Source organism: Anas platyrhynchos, chromosome 9 (assembly GCF_047663525.1).
Source record: "Anas platyrhynchos isolate ZD024472 breed Pekin duck chromosome 9, IASCAAS_PekinDuck_T2T, whole genome shotgun sequence".
NCBI lineage: Eukaryota > Metazoa > Chordata > Aves > Anseriformes > Anatidae > Anas > Anas platyrhynchos.
The window spans coordinates 24,116,138-24,136,581 of record NC_092595.1 but is presented as its reverse complement, the minus strand read 5'-3'; the positions used below and the strand labels follow the sequence as shown (position 1 = coordinate 24,136,581).

Sequence of the window (20,444 nt, the reverse complement as noted above, 5' to 3'; positions counted from 1 at the left end):
TTTGTTGAGATTTAAGGAGTTCCAGTAACTGATTTTTGAGATGTATTATGCAGCAAATACATTAACTTTTGAGCTGAACAGTTGTATTATTTATGCTACTTTATCTGTTTCCATTGCTGAAGTTGAAAGAAGTGAAGAAACACAGTTGCATTGAAAACAAGTGGTTTTAAATAAGCATTCTTAGTTTTTTAGCTATTATTTGCAACAGAGAGAAAACATAGCCCTATTAAACCAAAGTGTTCCATAAAGATTTTGTCCACAAAAACCTCCATGGCTCTGCAGTGTTATTGGCATCATTATTATCTTCTAACCCAAAACATACCTATCTTATCGAATGCTTCTCTTAGTTCGTCAAGCTCTTCTCGAGAGATAGTAGTTACGTTGTTCTCCATGTTCTGACAGCAAGAAGCGTCGTCCTCAGTTGCTTACACCTAACAATAATTAATGAGATATTACATGGCATTAATTCCAAACACATACTAATCCAAGTTACTGATCTTTTTAGTACCAGGTATCAGACCTACATGGCACCTCCAGGCCTGACACAGCATTACAAACAACACTTGAAAGCATATTTAAATACCCAGCAATTCTGTCAAAGTTGTTCAGATACATATTTTTTCCCTTCCAGTTTGGTTGTTTCCGATGTAGTGGTTTTGCTTAAGAGCAAGAAAAATGTTCCTGATGGACAGTTTATTCTTTATTCACAATAATTATATTCAGATCTGCCATACACAATTAATTCTCCACCAAAAGAAGAGCACAACAGCACTGCACTGTTAACCACTATGGTCAGCAACAACGAGGTGTACCATGGCCTCACGTCAGGAGCCATTGAGGTGTCTCATGATTTCAAAATCATGTTCTCTGGGGCTTATGTTTTGAAGTCTGTGCTCATCTGAAAACAGAGCTAAACACTTCCTTCAAAAAGAAAATGACTGGGTAGTTGAGGTTCTTGTACAACAAACTTCAAGTGGAGCCCATGGTTTTAAGGAAAACAAGTATCAAGAGACATGGTAAAACCCTTTAAGGTAGCAGCTGGTTTGCCAAACCACGGAAGAAAATAACACAAGAAAATGTTTGACACAACAGTGACTGTCACAAAGTACAAAAGGAAAATGCTTACTTGGGCCCTAACTGCAGCATAAGCACTTCTTTATCTACACTTACACTTGTATAAGATTTAGAAAGAGAGTAAGTCCCGTGTAATACCCACCTGAGTCTCATCTTAGCGAGTTTCTGCTTCTTCTAAGGTATACCCATAGCAGTTTAGTTTTCTATGATGCTAGATTAAAAAGTTCTTAACCAAGTGTGTTATTTCAATTAAATCCTGCCTACTTCACTTATGTTAGTATTTTCTGTCTTCCCTGGGACTGCTCTTGTGGTTCACACAGGATATGGCCTTGAGTGTGGGTGGCGAGTTAAGTCTTTTTCCTTCGTGTCACTCAATCTTCTTTAAGTACTAGATTTAAAATCCTACTCATCCATTTTGCTAAGCTTACTAGCAGCATGTACAAGGCTTCATACTCATAAAAAAAAAAGACCTTACACACAGATGTTTCTGGAAGTACAGAAACCTGATTAAAAATAAAGAAAGAATGGATTGGGGGAAAAATGAAAGAATAAACATTTAAATCTAAATTATTAAGAAAATGCAAAGGACTGAAGCTGCAGAGACACAGAAGACAGTCCTTTGAAATATAAAAACAGGATGTCAAAGCCTAAATGAAATATTAGGCCACCATGGTACAAAAGACAGCAATACTTCCCTCATACTGTTAATGTTTTAAACTACTTATCATTACCCTGAATCAGATTTTATCAAAAACAAGTTTTCAGAAGTTGAAATGTAATTAGTTTCACTTATCTTTTATGTTTCATAATTTAGATTTCCCACCATATTCTATTCCAAAAAAATAGCAGCCTTGGATTTACAAAGACACTATTTATTTCAGGACCACAGAACACATCTGTTCTTGAATGAAGCAGATAAATAAAGCTAATACCTCTGCTTTAGAGAGACACTCTTAAATACCCTATTATATAATTACTGTGTAAATTAGCTGGTCAATTAAATGGCAGAAGTGCTGCAATTATGGTTGTGGCATTCAGAAGAGATCTAGTTTGAGCAAGCAAAGACAAATCTCTAAAATTTTTCGGCCTTGCAGACAGTTTCAATACACAAACTTCTCATCTAGGCTAATAAATACCTTGCACACATGTATCACCACCAAAGACTGACAAGATTTAACATCAAGCCTACAGAAGTAGGTGTTAATTGGAACCATGCCTGCCTGCTGATAACATAAGTTCATTTACAGATAATATGTTTCTCTGTAACCTGATAGTGTTCATGCAACATTAAGATTTTCTGTAGCCTGTACTGATATTAAATCATCTCCTGCTGCCCCAGGACAAGGTAGCTACAAACACTGCTTTTATGCTGAGATGGTACACTTGATCCTCTTTTAAACCCCAGCCAGTACTCTTACCATGAACTGACATTATTCATCCATCCCTAGCCTGCCTTCTACACCTGGAAGGCTTTTTGTATCTGAAGACAATTTACTGGTGTCTCCTGGAAATGTTCCACATCCAACACCAATGCAAACTACTGTTGGTATCATCGTGGCATTTCTTTGTGCATGGAAGAGCACTTGCAGCTGAGCAACAGCCAGGGATGCAGTAAGCAGGCCAAAGAGCAGTTCCCGTCTCTTTTTTGACCTCTTATCAAGGCTGTCAGAAAAATAAAACAGAGCAACTGATTGGAAATCAGCCCCAATGGTTTCCTCCATCCCTGCAGGCAATTGGCAATTTCTTTTTCAGCTTCATTTCAAATTCTATTTGCCCTGTTTCCGTGCTGCAGCTGCTTCTGCAACTACAATGGATGTTACAAATGCTGACTCAAGAGCTTATTTTCTTTTGTTGCTGTTCTTTTTGTCTGGTACTAGAGAAACACCTCCTCCTTCCTGGTGCAAATACCACTCGCTCCCCACATCATCCTTCAATCTGTTGTTTCTAATGACAGCCAAGCTAGCATAATTGTCCAATACAGGTTGTGCAGAAGAATTACCGCTTTGGTATCAATAATTAGTTATTGGTATGTACTACGTTACAAAATCACAAAAAATTACAAAACATTAACATTTGACTTCTCTTACCAAGCTTTGACTCAAACTGAGATACAGTTTAATGCAAAGACAAAGCAAAACAAAAGAACAAAAAAAATCCCACTAAATTTAAGACATTGTCAGATTAAACTAGAAGCTCTAACCTGTTTCAGAGAGAAATGAATGCATTACCAGGTATAAGAGATAGAAAAGGAACTTTACAATGAGAATGTGCATCAGATATTCTCCATATTCAACAGGGACAGAAAATAATGCTATATTGTAACTGAGAAAATGCTAATTTAACATTAGCAAAGACTTGTATATTGCAGAAACAGTAATCATTGAACTGACTACCATTAATACACAGAATTTTGGCTCTATATTAACATACAGATACATGCACAGACATTTCTGTTGTCTTTTCAAGAACAAAAAACTCCTGCCCAACTTTTTTTTTTTTTTAATGTTACATTGAAATATTTTTTTGCTTATGCTACAATTATTCTTGACCTCCATATATAGGTGATGATTAGAGGCCAACTACAGCAATTCTTTAACATTGTTAAAGGACGAATTATTTTTCCCATATCAGTGAAAAAGCTGCAAGAGACAAAGAGGGTAGAATTACGGGTCATGTCATCTAAAGTGAAAGAGTTCTTAAGTGTGGAATATAATAGTCCTCTAGAGGTAGAACAAAAGAATTGAAAATACCTGTAGAATGATGAGCTATCAGCACTGGGCCTGATAAAGGAAGAAATATACATGTGTATATATATTTCTGTTTGTATATATACAGACACCTAATGCAGCAAAGAGGATGCCAATATAACTTTGAAACAGGAGATGACTGAAAGGTCAAAGTAATTAGCTCTATCAACATTATCAACATAATACACGTATACATAGAAAATGAAGACTGCAACTCCTGAAGTGTGTTGCCTTTTTTTTTTTTTAAAAAAAAGAAAAGAGGAGGCAGGGTACAATTACGGTATTAAGTACAGTTACTAACAGCGTAATATGAACTGCAAAGTGCATTTTAACATTCCATTTTGTTGCATAAAATCAAGGAAGTATGTACTGCAACCGATCAGAAGTATAACAAGGCAAAATAGTTCCTTAAATATCAGACAGCGTGAAGCTTCACTATCCAGAAGAGTTAGTGCATGCAAGTTTCAGCCTGAGCTTATAAACATGGCTAAAATGTATCCATAAATAGATACATCAATGACCATCAGAAGTATTTAGTAATTACTGGAAGTTAGATGGTAACAATGAAAGTGTTATTTTTCAACATATAAACTGATACTCCACAGGATTTTCCTCACTCTTCTAGGCACAGCCTTAGGCAGTGAGCAAGGTACAATGTAAGAGGGAGCAGCTGATATTTTTAAACTCCCCCCAGAACTGTATGTACTGATCTTTGCTAGAGTAAAGCTATCAAACCAGCCAGAGAAATTCTACATCAATGGAATATGCATTTATGTAAGGAGGACTAGAAGACTTGCACTCAAATTAATTATTCACCCTGCACGAATTTATTCAACACAGTACAGTAAATCTGGTGAACAGTAAAATCAACATTTTCTACTATGCCTTTAAGGTAAACATGGGTGACTCAAGAATAAGTAGCAAAACAGTAAGCTGATATATTTAGTTTTTAGACAGGTCACGGGCCTGATCCAAAGTCACTCATTACAGTATAAATAAATAACAATTTCACTTAACAGAATAATTTTGTGAGACTTATGTCAGGATGAAGAACAATTCTATTATAAACAAACAGATGGTTAGTTTAGAAAGCTACCTGTTCATCCAAACAAAACGCCTCCAGCATCCTTGGCTGCTGAGTATACAGAATAGCCATGCAAATTCAGCGATAAGATCAGTTTCATGCAGTTTCATTCACATGCATCATTCAACAGGCTCTCAAAGCCTGCCTGTGCTTTGTATTGTTGCACTCCGCATTACTAATAAAAAAAAAAAAAAATCAAAGGAAAGCTTACCTGTGCCAGAAGGACTACCTCTATGCCACTGATTTTGAAACAGAGCTATTATGTGCAGAGTTCACAGAAACGCATTCTGGAAACCTCAACTGTTAGCAGTTTAGCAACATGAACCATTTGGGCAAATTCAGCCAGGCCAGGTGGCACCTGTTTTGGTCTTGTTAATTTGCTATTTTTCCTAGAAGTTCAAGTTTCATCTACATCCAGCAGAGAACTTGGAGTGGTTTTATCCCCTCTGTGCTTTGAAACAGGAACTTGAATTGTGTCTACCTCATACCCACATGCAAAGCAATGTCTGCTCATCCCAGCCAACATTAACCCAGATTTAGCCTGATTTATAAAACTCCTTAAAATCCCCACTTCAGTATGTTGCGTCAAGATTTCTTTCAGGCTGTAGTCTTCCATTTCACTTGGATGAAGCGTGCAACTGCCTAGAATAGTGAATGGCAGGCAAACTCGAGCTCTGTAATTGCTCTTTGCAGCCGCCAAGCACCTTCCCCCTCTGGTGCCAAAGGCTGAGAGGGAAGGTCGCCTGTTCCTGGTCTGCTGAGACCCGCAGCAGGTCCCAGCCACCGCTCTGCTTCCCTCTGCCTCACCTGTGTCACTGCTGCAAACTGTGGTATGGACGAGCACACGGCCACCAACTCAACTACCCGAAACTCAATCTCAACTACCTGAAACAGCGACATTTCTGTGACACTGGGATGCTGAGATAACGCAGATCAATAGCACGAGCCCTGAGGAGCTGTGTGCAGTAACGAGTATTTTCTCACATCAGTGGTATTTGCTAACGTTTATAAGATACGGTAACTCAGAACACACAAGTTGTCATGCGATTATGCAAGTAGCACAGAACAGCAAAGTTAAAACTGCGTGTATTGGTAATATAGAGTATCCTGGGCTCCACATATATCCTAACAAATATATCCTAACAAACCACTTCCAGATAAAAAAACTGTACGCACAACATTGCATCCATGCAACAAGCAGCTTTTGGTTTATCTTGAAAATAATAAGCACATCAGTATTAGAAATACAGATTTATTTTGTTTTTTCCCACAGGTCCCTTGATAATAGACAACATTTCAGTTTTTAACACAAAAACAAAATGTCCTTTAATCTAAAGCAAAGTCACCACAGATTTGAGAAAATACAAGAACTGCACTTTGTATTTTGCTTAATGAAAGCTTCCAGATGAGGAATTTTGAACTCTCTGCACCTAGTATGTAATACAAATATATCAACAAATTAGCAAGAAGAGAATCTTAGTATAGAATACAAAATACTAAACAGTTGTGTCATAATAAGCAACAAATTAAGGGACTTGAATAATAGAGTTTCCCTACAGAATCTCTGACATGATTAAATTGAAAGAACTCTGATCCAAACTGAAGGTCAGATACAGTGAATGTGCTTAAGCAGCACATATTCTTCATTTTATTATGTATAACCTTTGTGTTGGTGAAAGTTCACTAACCCCGTACACATCATACTCAAGCTTTGCCAGGAAAAGCACAGGCACATAAGGAAAATGAAAGTAGAGTAGGAATTTGCATGCACTCAAACCATAAATCTAAACTACCTTTGATGCTATCTAAATCTCCTTCTTGGTCAATTTCAAATATTTCTAAATATTCCTTTCATTCCTCAACAACACAAATATTTAATTGGGAGAAGATTACAAAAGACACAAGGAGTTTATAGTTAACAAACATTGCAATTATCCACACTGCAACTGGCATGGTATTTCTTCCAAGACTGGAGCAATCTGCCCTTGTTTAGTGCTGCTGTATCAATGATGTGATTAGTGTAATCACAAGTGTTCCTCAAGGACGCAGTTACATATCTCACTGTATGCATGGACAATCATTGAGGCATTCACTATGGGATTTTTAAGTAAGATGTTTGGATTTTCAAATAAGAAACAATTGCATCCAGTGACAAAATCCGCGTACCATAATAAGGACATGGAAAAACAGGCAGGAACAGTGACAAGAGAACTGGAACTAGAAAACAGCTGTGGAAACAGAAGCTCACATCGAAGACCTTTTGTTGAATACATTCTAGAACAATTGTTCCTTCCAGTGTATTACAAAGTTCACATTTGTAGAAACCACTCAGACTGTAATACATGTCTCTTTGCTGGTGTGGTATTAACCTTCCCAATTTTAATCATTTTTTGTGCTGCTTTAGCATCCACCATACTATCAAAAGTCTAGAATAATTTTTACCATTCACCAATACAGTTAAAACTAGTGGTCACAAAGGAAATTTGGAAGTCCTGTTATAAAATTTGAAGCTTGCAGCCTGTATCTGAGAGCTGTATGGCTTAGAGTTATGGGAACCCATTTTCACTTGGGTGCTTCAAATATATACCTTAGTTACAAGTAGGGCAACTGCTATCCACATTTACAATCACATGCATTTGTAATGAAGAATTTTATTCACTTTGAGCATTAACATGTTTTCCTCAGCTCAAGAACACACCCAAGCCTGCCCATTGTAACTCAAAGTAGCATTAACATAAATGAGGTAACCCCATCAGATCATCTTATTATCCAAGCTTAAAGGCATTTTGTTGTTGTTGGTTTTTTTTTTAAACAAAAATTAAACATTTAAAGGCACTGTTTAGAAAGCAAACATCTTTTTTTTTTTTTTCCTTTCTGTTTTAGAGGTGGCAATGTCTGTATTTCAAGCTATAGGTGATTACAGAGCTAGCTTCAAGTTGATCAGCAAGGTTCCAGGAGTTCACACTTGGGTCAGGCTAGATTAAGGTGACTTGGTGGAAGAAGCTGCTTTGTTTGTGTAAATACTATCATGTTTACTGTTTAGAAAGCATAAACATCATAATGTTTACAGTGGCCCCAAACGCATTTGACTGATCCCTGAACAGAAAGCAGGTATGTCCTTCTTTCAACAAGTTCAATCCATTCAATAGACTACTTCACACATTATGATCTTCTCTGTGATCTCCAGTGATACCACCCACATCAACCCTACGGATGGATCATTTGGTACTCTCCAAAAAGCAGTTCATTGCACTGACAGCCACGTCCCATGCCGACTAGCTGCGTGGCTTCCCTGCACACGTGTGCCAGACCCTCCTTCCTGAAGCGCCTCCGTAGGGCCCAGCCATGGCACCCCTTGTGCTTTGCCCATTCTGCATCACCACCTCACCTCTGACCTCGGCCCTATATCCACTGGCCTCACCCATGGAAATGTCTCCGCTCATGGCATTTCAGTGAGCTACCTGGTATTCCACCAGGCAAATGCACTCTTCTGGAAGGCCAGAATCAATGCTTTGCAATTAGGAGACGAACAAAATGTCTGGCAAGAACATCTACGCAGAGGTACTAACCAGAGAGAACTGCGCTGAGAACTCTGAACACACCCGGCCATGGGCAGAAGGAAAAAAAGCTGCAACAATTAACACGAAGGCAAAACCAAACTTTGGAGAGGAAAGCTGGTGCCTCACAAGGTGCCACCAAGAACAAGGAGACAACCTGGGATGAGCAAACAAACACAGCCCCCACAGCTTGGGGTGCCAAACCCAGAAACCACAGCAAGGCGCGTACCTCCTCGGACCAAAGCATCACAGCAGCTTCACCACACAAATTCACGTTAGATGGAAAACGTCTATCATTAACATACAGAAAATTTGATGAGAAATTAGGAAACAGCTTGTGATAAAACCTATTTGGTTACCAGTCACTGCTGTGAAAAGTGATTTTTTTAATGTAAATTTGCTTTTACTGTCACATTTCACTAAAGCAAACCTCACTAAAATATAAATGGAAAGACTACACTAACAGAAGCACGTTGCTTCAGGCACTCTATCCTGAAGTCATTCTTTTGTGCCTTGGCTGACATTGCATATCAAGTTTACAACAGCAAAAGGAAGTGAGTTGAAAGACACCACCAAACGATACTTAATCTCCTCCTTTTTCTGGCTAGGTTTATGCACACACAGCTTTTGCTAACAAGGGACTAAAATTACAAATAAAAATGTCATTATTTTATACCAAATTCCTGCATAAACAGTCTGTATATTTATTTTTTGGTTAGGAAAGAAATGCTGAAATTCTTACTGAAGTAACTGCATCAGTACGAAATTAGGCTATGACACAGCCAAACGTGTGCTCGGAACTCAGGAGTTGCTGACAGGAATCTCATTTGACAGAAAAGCTTTTTGGGTGCTCCAGTACTCTACAAATGAGATCTAAAACTTGCGGTTATGCTTTAATTATTCCTTCATTTGTTTATTAAATTATAGCACTGATAGTTAATCACTAAACAGAAAAATTAACCAGAAGCAATAATCACAATCCCAAACTTTCAAAAAACAATCATGAGTCATAGCCTAATCTATTAAACTATGAAATGATAAAGGATTTTAAAATTATTAATCTGGAATGACATCTGCCTTCTGTTTTCAGACATTTCACATTACTCTCATTAACTTTTAAGCTTTCTCTGTAACCAAAAGGACTAGAAATTTGTTTCAAAATTAATCAGATCCTCACATAAGTTCTCAACTCCATGAATCACAGGTCAGGGAGCATCTTCAACGGAAAGCTCAGGCAGAGGATGAGAACTGATAGCAGTGTTAAAGTCACTGACTCACCATCTTCTGGTCTCCCCCTAAACTACAACTTAAGTATTACATTTCCGAAAGGGATAGTGCTATTACAGTCCAGTAGTTGCAACTTCACTCTGATCCACCTTATTTGCAGCAAGGAAGCAGAAGTAATCAGGAACATTAAAATGCAGCAAGTAGCATGGCTTTACGCTATCTACCTGCTTCCAGCCCAGCAACTGTCAGTACCCATCTCATAGCCCAAATCATTTTACCCTTAGCCAGTTGCAATTTCGCAGATTACATACGTGCTTCAGTTTTTCTGAGTTTGCTGGATCTTGCATTTCAACTACTACACTCAAAGCACGCTCACCTTACCTGTTTAATCTGTTAATAATGCTACTGATGTTTTCACGTCTTGCAAAGGCTTCCAGTTCTTGTCCCAAGCCTCTATTTCCTCCAGATTTGGGGCTGTTTAAGAGGTAGGGCACACCTTACTCGTTGTTCTTTGATGAGTAATTTATCCCTCTATGCTACCTATAACTTAAGAAAATACATCTTTTTCTTAAGCCAACTGGAATATCACTAATCATTTTTATCTTCTCTAAGTGTGAAAATAGCATTTAGTTAGCACCTAAGTGCAAAAGCAAAATTATGAACAAAGCTATCAGTGAACAAGCCTACAAGGCAGAAGGGGATAGAGCTCCTGGCACAGCCAACACAGCACTCGCCAGGCCAGCCCTGCCCTTGCCGTGCTCTCTGCTGGGCTCCAGGCTGGAGCCTCAGGTCACTGCAAATACTGGAAATCCAGCCCAGAGCCACAGGCTGACGCTAACTAATGAACTTAGTTTTAAGGTCACCCCAGAAGTTAATCATGTGAAGATCATTAAGGGCAACAATACAAATGCATATTCTTCTCCTCAGCAATTCCATTCACATCCACAGGTGTTTTTAGACAGTAGCTGACGGCAGTCACTGAACAGCATGGGAGCATATTACATTAGCAGAGTGTTCTTCAGTTTTCATTAATTATCAGAGGGCAACATGGCCCTCTGTTCCCTGCTAATTCCTTGTTCAACTCTCCATGGTTCAAAAGATTATTAGAAGATTAGACTGATCAGCTACTATACTACAAGCAAGCCAGGATTTTCTGTCATGGAAAATTCATAGGTTATTTTTGTTTTGCTTTCTCCATTGGTCAAGCTAGAGAGAAAAGGCCGGTCTTCTACAATACATGGCAAAAGCAACTGGCAGCATGTCAAAACCTGTCAGAGCCCACAGTAAATGCTGCCCACTGGTGAGCTCCCGGCCTTAAGGAGGCACGCTTGCTGGAGCGGAGCATAAAAGCAGCCCAGTGGCAGGGCGGCGTGAACGCCTGTCTGCACAACTAGAAGAGTATCTGGAGAACACAAAGTTCGTCCGCTGGTCCTGTTGCTCTTAATTAGGCCAGAAGAAAATGTACAGTTGTAGCTGCCAACTGACATTTTAAATCATGTTTGGAAGAGAAAAAAATATATTTCTCTACAAATGTTGTGTAACTAAATTACTCAAAACCTCAGCCATGGGATTCGTATGGTTCAGAGAAGATACCATTTGACCAGATAAGTTTGAGTATATCCTGTAAGACTTGCATGTCCTGCATTTGTACAAATCTAAGACAACTCTCTGGAGCTGTAAGTACATTACAAGGATTCAAAATATAAAACTGAAAAAAATACATTAAGTGAGCAGAAGGGCTGCTGTCGATCCATCAGCACTCCTTGACGGTAAGAAGGGTAACAGCATGAGGCACTTGCAATAAGACAACAGAACACAACCTTTCCTTCCTGTTCACAACAAACCTTAAGATAAATGTTTAACCCTAAATCTCAATTTACTTCTGCACGGTTCATTAATGTGCTACATCCATTATCTGGAAAAGAAAGTAAAATAAAATTTACAGAAATCAGGTTCAGAATATACTTCAGCTTTAGGTTAGGCTTTAAAATTTATTTCAGGAGACCTAGTTACATAGCTAAGACTTTTCTGTAGCCAAACTGAGCTCTTATTCTAAGCCAGAAAAAAAAAAAACTTGAAGATAAAATATTATATTAGTGAGTACTAATTATTTGATTAGCTTATAGATTTGACATCATGTCAGATCTTGACTTCAAGGCTAGCTAGCTCTTCTAAAGATAAGTTATAGCTTACTCAGGCATTGCAGATTCCTGCAGCATCCGTTAGCAAAAGCCTGCCATCTGAGTTTTGTGGGAGTCCAACCTAGCTCATGAAAATGATTTCTTGTGATCTCCAAGTCTATTAATCCTCTACTTATTTTGTTATGTTCAAGGGTTCCCTCAACTGTAGATTTACCTCCTAAAACACTATTTCGTCAACGCAACCAAGGAACCAGTATCACCAGGAAAAATGAGCAAAAAGTATCTTGGGGGTTGGAGGAAAGACTGCTACAAATCAGCCTGTCCTCAGCTCCTATCCATGCTGATTCAGATTAGTTTCAACACTTGTACTATCTGGGCATACTTTTTAGCTATCTAACCAATACATTCCAGCAAGCTTTATACCATATAATAAAGGAGCCATCAGAAGTGTTTCCCCACTAACAGTTGATAACACGTCACTTGCAGGTAACGTTAGGCACTTGCAAGTGATCTTGCAGCCTTGCTCTTTCACGTAGGTGGCATTGTAAGAATGCAAACCAGACAGGATTTTAGCACAGCTTAGTAATATATTCTAATTTAAATGATAACACTTTATCTTGTTCTAGAAACATTTCATCTCATTTTATAATAACCATGACAGTCAGCCTGAAAGGTATAGTGTGACCAAACCGTGAGAGGCAACTAAAATTTTGCCAGGCTCAATTTTAATAGAATGGTTAGAAAGAAGAGTCAAAGTAATTCCCATATAAAATAATTCCCACTGCAATGGCATTTCCACTTGTACATTTTGGATAACTTTGATGAAACTGCATTTTATTTTATCCAACACATTATAGAGTTCTCAACACTAACTTATAGAGGATATGTATTTTCCATGTATGTTCAGTGATACATTATCCTGTTATTGCTGTATCTGCAGATATGAAATTCATTCGAAGAGTTGAAGATATATAGACAGCAATGATTAAGATGAGCAAGAATAGAAGCTTTTAGAAGAACTGTCCAACAGGCCTTGAATTAGTGAAGTAGTTATCTGTGGATACAATTCCAAGCAAATGATAACTCTTTTAAACCAATGAAATCATTGATAAGGCTTAAATTTATTCACATGTTATAACATTTTGCTAGTTTGGGATGTAAAAAATATTCTGGCCCACAAAACTGAATAGCTGATATGGATGACAACAAGCAAAGCAAAATAGATGTTTATATTCGGTTATGAATTATTTTCTCACTTAACTACATCATGATACCAAAGGGGAGAATAAAAGAGAAGATGTGGTATCAGAGCCAAGTCCTGATGCCAGCTATAAAATGGTAAAACTCCCAGCAGTTTCAAATATATCTTGGTTCCATACATCAAGTTTGAAGGAAGTAGTAACACTGCAGAAGCAAAATATTCAGGTCAATGGGAATAGAGGATTTCTTATTTTCTATTGACCTACCTTTTGGTTAGGAAAGAACAGAATCACTTTTGCCTTTGTCATAAGGGGATAAACTCACCTATCAAGAAATAGCAGGACACATAGGGAAAAAATGGAAGAAAGGAAGACATGAAGCTAGAAGAAAGGCTTTATGAACATGCAAGACAAAAGCATTCTAAAATATAAAAATTCTGGAACATAAAAACCTACGAGGAAACATCTCATTAGAAAAGAAACAGCTAGTTCCTGAAGCTCACGCAAATCCTTTAAATTAGCATTCAGGTAGATATAATCTTGTTGATAACATATGGCCTAATATTTCAGCTCTACTGCACGTTAATGCTTTTAATAACCCATTCTGAAACCTACCAATGATTATTAACAAGTTGAAGGGCAAATATACTTTAAGTGAACTAAGCTGGGCAATACCAGGTCCAGCACCAAATTTTTTTCCTAGTACCTACTATTACTTATAAAACATCTGCAAAAGAACCCTGTAAGTGGGTTGATAATCCTTTTCCCATCAAAAGCACACATGTACAAGCACATGACCTGCTTTATGCATAATTTATTGCTGAGGCTTAGCAATACCAGCCTCACTGATAAGCAATTGTGATGTACTACCTTTCTTCTCCTCAGAAACCTGTGTGTAATAGCTCTAACTAAGCACATATGCAAAAAAATCCAGAAATTCATCAAGCAATTTAGATTTAGAAGTACTGAAAAAGATAGTAAGATACAGAAGGTCATGACTGCATTTGGTATGAATCAAAGCTGAAGTCACGTCATCAGTTTATCACAAAACAATATACCAGATAACAGAAGTCACCCTTCCTGTTTCATTTTACAGCCCTTCTTTAGTTGTGTAGCTACAGAGATGCTTAAATATCCCTTAAGTGGTTTGATGTGACTGTAATGCAGAACTGGTTCCATTAATAAACTAGATCTCTTGATTAATATTCAACTTGATCTGACTAATACCAGTTTCGATTTTGTGTTAATATCCCTTTGCATACCACAATGTGATCACTGGTCAGCTGTTTGCCCAGTGAACGTCAAGAAAGCAAGAAACGAGTAGCAAAAAGTTCATAGAATCATAGAATAACCTGAGCTGGACAGGACCCACAAGGATCATCAAGTCCAACTCCAATGTATACAGGCAACTCATTTTTATTTGTAGAAGCTGTGCACAAGGAAAAAAAAACACAAGTCATTGCTGCCTTGTAATAACACCAGATTCCCAAAGAATATATCACCTAACACGCTCTCCAAATTACTCAAATGTTTAAATTTTGCTTCATCAATAGTCTTTAGCACTTAAGGAGGTTTATTCGCATAAAAAAAAAAAATGCTTGCAGGACTAAGACTATCTAGATTAGTCCTTAACAGCATTTACTATTGCAGTTTTTTACCCATCTCATTTTTGCTTCATTCTTCCCTTTACATTTTATTTTAAACCTTCAAACCAATATTCAGGACCAGGTATAATTTCAGCCTGTGCCCCTTCGTTCTAGACAACTTGACTACGTGCCACAGGCACAGATTAAAATTAGAGCTTGCCGGAATACACGTTTTTATGGTTTCCATGAACAATGCAGTGTGTTCAAAGGTCAGCCAGCTAATCTGACAACCATTTTCATGGCTATATATGGAAATATGACTTCAAGTAATCATACAATCTGGTGTGACTACAGCAGCCACAAGTGATAAGCCCTAAGCACGCCTTGATATTACATGAAACTCCTTAGGTGTTCAAGAGGGGCTCGGTGCGCCGTCTTGGCTACAACTCCTCTGACCACCAAACCTGCCTGTGCAATGCTCGTGTCTCACAGTTCTCGAGGGCATCAGGGAACGTGTGTGTGAATTTAAATGACCAATAGAATCACTTGTATCTACCTGCAAGAGACAGACAAGATTTAACTGGGGTCCCTATAGTGACACAGAGGAGCATCTCACATACATCCACGCAGCGGATGAGCCCCAACACAAACAGTACTTCTACCTCAGGATTAAATAACTGAGGGAATAAGACAACAAACACACTCTTGTGTTCTGCTCGTCCAAGGCAAAGTCAGCATTTCTTAGTGTCTCAAACTAAGTACATTGACCTGCAGAGGTACATGGTAAAGAAGGAACAAAAGCAAAAACAGATAAGAGACCTGGGTGTGGAAGTGTCACACAACTATTAAGTGATAGGACTACCCACGGGCAAGGGGAAAGGCAGCTTTGGCATAACTCCTGTTAATGCCCCATACACTGGATTTGATACTTAGCTCTACCTACCTGCATCAATTTCCCTGAGTTCTGCAAGCCGTGAGCTCTGCACACCCAAGACTCATTGGTAAAGAAAATACAACATGGCCTAAGAGCACATGACTTTCATTAGCATCAAGTCACTCTCTCCAGCTGGAAAAACAGCTCCCTCTCCTTTCCATCTCTTCCCTCTCCATCTCCTGAGGGTAAAGATGACATTAAAAAAATGGGATAAGGACAAAGCAAGGAGACGAACTAAGAGTTTATTGAGCTGCTTACTGCGTGCTCAAGAAAAGTAAGCAGCAAAACTGGGTGAATCTTTTGAGGGTTTGAGGAGTGCTAGGTTTTGCAAGTGCAAAATGTTTTCCAGGGAACATCCAGAAGACTTCTTGCCTCCTCAGGACATAATAAGGTCATTATGGGCACTGAAGAGTCTTCTAATACCCAGTCAGCAGGAAGAACTTGACAGTATTGCCCAGAATGGAATGGATGGGGCTTTGAAACCAGGAACAAGCAGAAGCTTCTAACCTCATGCCCAGTGAAGGATGGAAAACAGCGATTTCCCTTTAGGGAAGTGCTATGAGTAGTTATTACAGCTGGGTGGAAAAAAAAAAAAAAGCCTGAATTTGTAGTTTGTTAAACACTTGAAGGAACTGCACTTTGAAATTCTACAGCATTCTGCCTACGACAACCGACATCGTGCCTACAATACCTACATTAATGTCATCTCACTGGTGACTTAGGAGACTTACATGCAAAAGTACTTTTGTGTTTTTCCAGTTCAGCACCGCGCAAATCCCACTTATGCAGTGTAAATGAAGAAATAACATCGTATAATACAATAACTTAATCCTATTTCTTCAGATTGAAAGCTGAAGAGTAACACATCCTGGTCAGACTCCTCTACCGCCCCAGCAGGTGCCTCGCATCTCTCCTAAATTTACCAAGGATTATGTCTCTGGGATTTTAACTCACCAAATTAGCAAGCAGTGCAAGTCACACCTTTCTTAGCCAAGAAGGCTTCCAAGCCTGTCTCATGCTCGGATGTTTGCATTCAGAGTGCTGCTTTAAACTTGTCTTAAAAAGTTTTTCTTACTCTGAATCACACAGAAAATTCTCTGTTTAAAATAAAACCCAGACGGACCTGGTCTTCCTGGAGCATCAAAGCAATACTTAGAGCATGGAAAGCTGTATGGTTTTTGCTTTCTCTCTAGGAATTACTCTTAAAAGGTAACATTTTATGAAGTCAGGTAGCAGAAAACGCTACAATATTTATAAAAAAACAACAACAAAGATAAAACCCAGTTACGTCTTACAGCTTCTTGAAGCCCCCCAGCCCCTTCCTATGCCAGCAACCCCTAAAAGACCGACGCAGCTTATAATTGTTAATTAATCAGCGCGTTTATCAGGACGCGACCAGCCGCCTGTTAACGGAGCCGGCCAGCAGCAGCCCCCGGGGCTCCCCCGCTCCCTACCTGAGCCGCCGCCGCCCGCTCTGCCGCCGCGCCCCGCGGGGCACGCGCCACCTGCTGCCGGCGGGCGAGGCGGGGCCAATCAGGAGGGCGGGGAGAGCGGACGGGCAGCTCCCGCGGCCAATGGCAGGGCGCGAAGGGAGCAGGGGCGGGACCGCCGCGTCCCGCCTCACGCCTCGCCCGGCAGCGAGGGCGCCTGAGGGGAGCGGGGCCGCGTGCGGCGGGGCCGGGCTGGGCCTCAGGGGGCGGGGAGCGGCTGTGGCGGCGCCTTCGCGGCCCGGCGCGGAGCGGCTGAAGGCGGAGCGCCGCCGGGGGGCGCGGGCGAGCGGCCGGCTGGCGGCGGAGGCGGTTTGGGTGAAAGCGGGAGGCATGGCGGAGCAGGGCCTGGAGATGGCCTCCATGATCCCCGCGCTGCGGGAGCTCGGCAGGTAGGCCGCGGGGCACCCGGCCCCTGCCCGACTGGGGCCCTGGGCAGTGGGGCGCGGGGCCCGGCCCGGCCCGGTCTCTCGCCCCCGCCGCTGCCCCGTGTGGTACATCCCGCACCGGGTTTGCTTTCTGTCCTGTGCCTCCCTCGGGATGGATGCGAACTGCGCTTAGTCAGAAGCGTGTCCTGTTTAAGCGTCGTCTGCTGCTGCCCGAAAGAAAGCAGCCTGCTGCTGCTCCGATTCTACCTCCTTTTATTTTAATTTTTTTTTGTGGTCCTTGAATTTCTTTCATTCCCTTCAATTTTGCCACTTAAAAGGCCTCATAATCCCAGGAGCAGTACTAGTAGCATTCTGCAGGTGGCAAACTGGAGGGTGGGGGAGAGAAGGTTGTGGCAGCGCTGAAAGCTTGGAGCTTGGGTTCCTTGCTCCTTGAGGTAATGTCATAAAAAGCCCATCTCTTGTGCTGGGTAGGTAGAGCACATACAAAATAACACGTTGCATCACTTTTGTTCAGCTTGTAAGGAAGATAGATAGCTTAGAGCTAGACAGACACCTGAGTTTATCACAAGCGCGCTAGGAATCCATCCCATATGGCCTCTGCTGAAGCCATCCACAGTGTGTGTGGCATGTTCCTGCCCTTGCCACAATCTTCATTGTGTAACGTGAAATGAACCTACTTACCTCTGAGACTTCAGTGTGAATTACCATGGGGTCATTTGCTACGCATTTTCTCACAGATCAAAACCTGCTGCTCTCCAGCTCTGTTGAAAGAAGCTGCGCTGGGACAAAGATCAAACCCGTATAGGAGCATTTCATGACTGGGGCACGTATATGCTCCATGCATGCAGAGAAAGAAAAGTATTTGTCTCTAGAGTTCTAATGGCAGCATCAAGACCGCAGCTTGTTCTGTGGTAGTCAACTAGTTCACAAAGAGCTACAGTTGAATATTGAAAATGTGACCTTAAAAAGGTACCTGACATGGTAATCACCTCAGCAGTTGCTGTTGAAACCTCTTACCCTGCATACTGGTAGCTAATAAGCTGAATAATTTTGTTAATTTCCAAAGTGAAAAGGGTACTCAATTTTATTTTTCTGCCCGAAACCTTTTAGGGCAGGAAAAAAAACACAACTTTTGCTTTGTGGTGGTGGGTATAATAGGTCAGAAGTGTGTTTAATGTATATCAAATGTAGTCGCATAATAAAATTTAAACAATTTTCAGAGTTTCATACAACTTTGTGTGTATGAAAAATACGGGGAGAGAAGGACATGTAATATGCTGGTTGCTAAATCAAGAAAACCATCTGCATTTATTTTTGAAGACATCTGAAAGAGAAAATTACCTGTTTCTGTGTTTAACTCCGTATTATTTAATGTTTTAAAATTGATAACATAATGTACTTTTAATTTTAGTGCTAGTCCAGAAGAATACAATACAGTTGTTCAGAAACCAAGACAAATACTCTGCCAGTTCATTGACAGAATTCTTACAGATGTAGATGTGGGTAAGTATTACATCCCTATCTTTCAAAGTGATAAATTTTAAACGTGATTTACAGTTTAAGGAATCTCCCTTCTCTCCAAGTTACATCTCACTTCAACAAATGTTAGTAGTTGAAGTATTTGCTTTTGAGATACAAAGTGACTTCAGACAAATGTATAATTGCCCCCCCAAAAAAAAAGACAGCCTGTTCTTAAGTATTGTTTTTAAATATATAAGTATTGTATTTTAGCTTTATCATGTAACTTTTCTGGTTAACTGCTGTCTAAAACTGCTGTTTAAATCTGGGATAGTTTCCTTCTTGTGCTCTCTAAGTAACCTTGGGGAATTTGGATAAATGTGATGTGATTCAGATACTTGCTTAAAGGGAGCTGTGTAGCAGCACTAGATATCTCTAATATTTTGTTAAACTTGATTCTGTAAGCTGAAGTTGAAACTTAAAAACTTTGATTTCTTGCAGCTTTAGAATAATCCTCGGCGTTTTTGCTACAGAGATCATAAATCTAGGAAAACATTATTACAAATTAAACCGTTAACTATTTGCTATTTTGTACTAATCAAAGAGCTGGATGTAGTACTAACTAAATGAATGGAAGTAGTGTTAATGAATAATACTTATTAAGAGCAATTTATATTTTACTTCATACAGTTTGGTGTCATGTACAGGGTTTACAATAACCACAAAATGTTTTTCATGGACTAATATGGTACATTTCAGGTTGATAACTATACAGCTTTGATACAGTACCATAATATTTTACATAATAAATTTCTTCATCTCCTGTTTTAGGTGTGAACAAAATTCGTGAAATGGGTTTGTTGCAATGCTAATTCAGATTTTTTTTCTTTTTTTTTTTTTAAAGTTGCTTTGGAACTCATTAAGAAATCAGATTCACAGCCAAGTTCTGTGATGCTGCTAGATTTTATTCAACATATCATGAAATCTTCCCCCCTTATGTTTGTAAATGTGGGTGGAAATCAGGAGGAAACTGAATGCAGTTCCATTGGTGAGTTTGAAAGTGTTTGTATTCAGTTTTGGTATTTACAGGATTTAAAGTTTCTGCTGATGTATTCATACAAAAGAAAATAGGGAAAAGAAAAATTGGTAAGTTGGCCGTTACCTATGAATCTTATGATAGACTTTTATTAAGCGTATTGATTTGCGTATGTCATAATGGTAATTTATGAGAACTGAGTTTAACCTTATTCAGTACTTTTGCTTAGTAATTATGATACCGTCCAGCTAACGTTGGTAAGATATCCTATACAAATAGTTATTGCCTGAGGGGTTTTTTGAGGTGGAAAAAAATGTCTGGAACTACCCATTCGAAAATCAGTCTTCTCTTCCTGCCCACAATCCCTTCCTGGTTTTCAATAAGATCTCCTGATGAAATGTCCCTGCAAAAGCTTTCTGTTTACGAAGCTTACACATTTTTCTCAATGAAATTTTTTATTCCTTTATTCTCTTTTTTTTTTTTTTACTGATGAATAATTTGCTCTCAAGGATGTGCTTTTTAGTA

General features: G+C 39.4%; 2 protein-coding genes across 5 annotated transcripts in view; one reads left to right on the top strand and one right to left on the bottom strand.

The window, feature by feature from the left end:
- PLS1 (plastin 1) overlaps nucleotides 1-17,116 on the bottom strand; it is a 39,347-nt gene extending 22,231 nt beyond the window's left edge. Inside the window, exons 1-2 of one of the 4 annotated variants that reach the window (XM_027464508.3) lie at nucleotides 17,004-17,116; nucleotides 323-431 (exon numbers count right to left, since the gene is read on the bottom strand). In XM_027464508.3, the coding sequence (XP_027320309.2) occupies nucleotides 323-392 (70 nt within the window). In that variant the 5' untranslated portion in view covers nucleotides 393-431; nucleotides 17,004-17,116. Of the gene's footprint in view, nucleotides 1-322; nucleotides 432-15,558; nucleotides 15,724-16,503; nucleotides 16,650-16,672; nucleotides 16,848-17,003 lie in introns of those variants that run through there. The other 3 variants (XM_013109293.5, XM_005010855.6, XM_013109287.5) reach the window with 3 other exon arrangements.
- A 116-nt stretch (nucleotides 17,117-17,232) lies between these two features.
- Nucleotides 17,233-20,444, top strand: part of ATR (ATR serine/threonine kinase) — a 41,532-nt gene continuing 38,320 nt past the window's right edge. Inside the window, exons 1-3 of the mRNA XM_027464294.3 lie at nucleotides 17,233-17,428; nucleotides 18,837-18,928; nucleotides 19,788-19,931. Coding sequence (XP_027320095.2) covers nucleotides 17,370-17,428; nucleotides 18,837-18,928; nucleotides 19,788-19,931 — 295 coding nt within the window. The 5' untranslated portion in view covers nucleotides 17,233-17,369. The remainder of the gene's footprint in view (nucleotides 17,429-18,836; nucleotides 18,929-19,787; nucleotides 19,932-20,444) is intronic.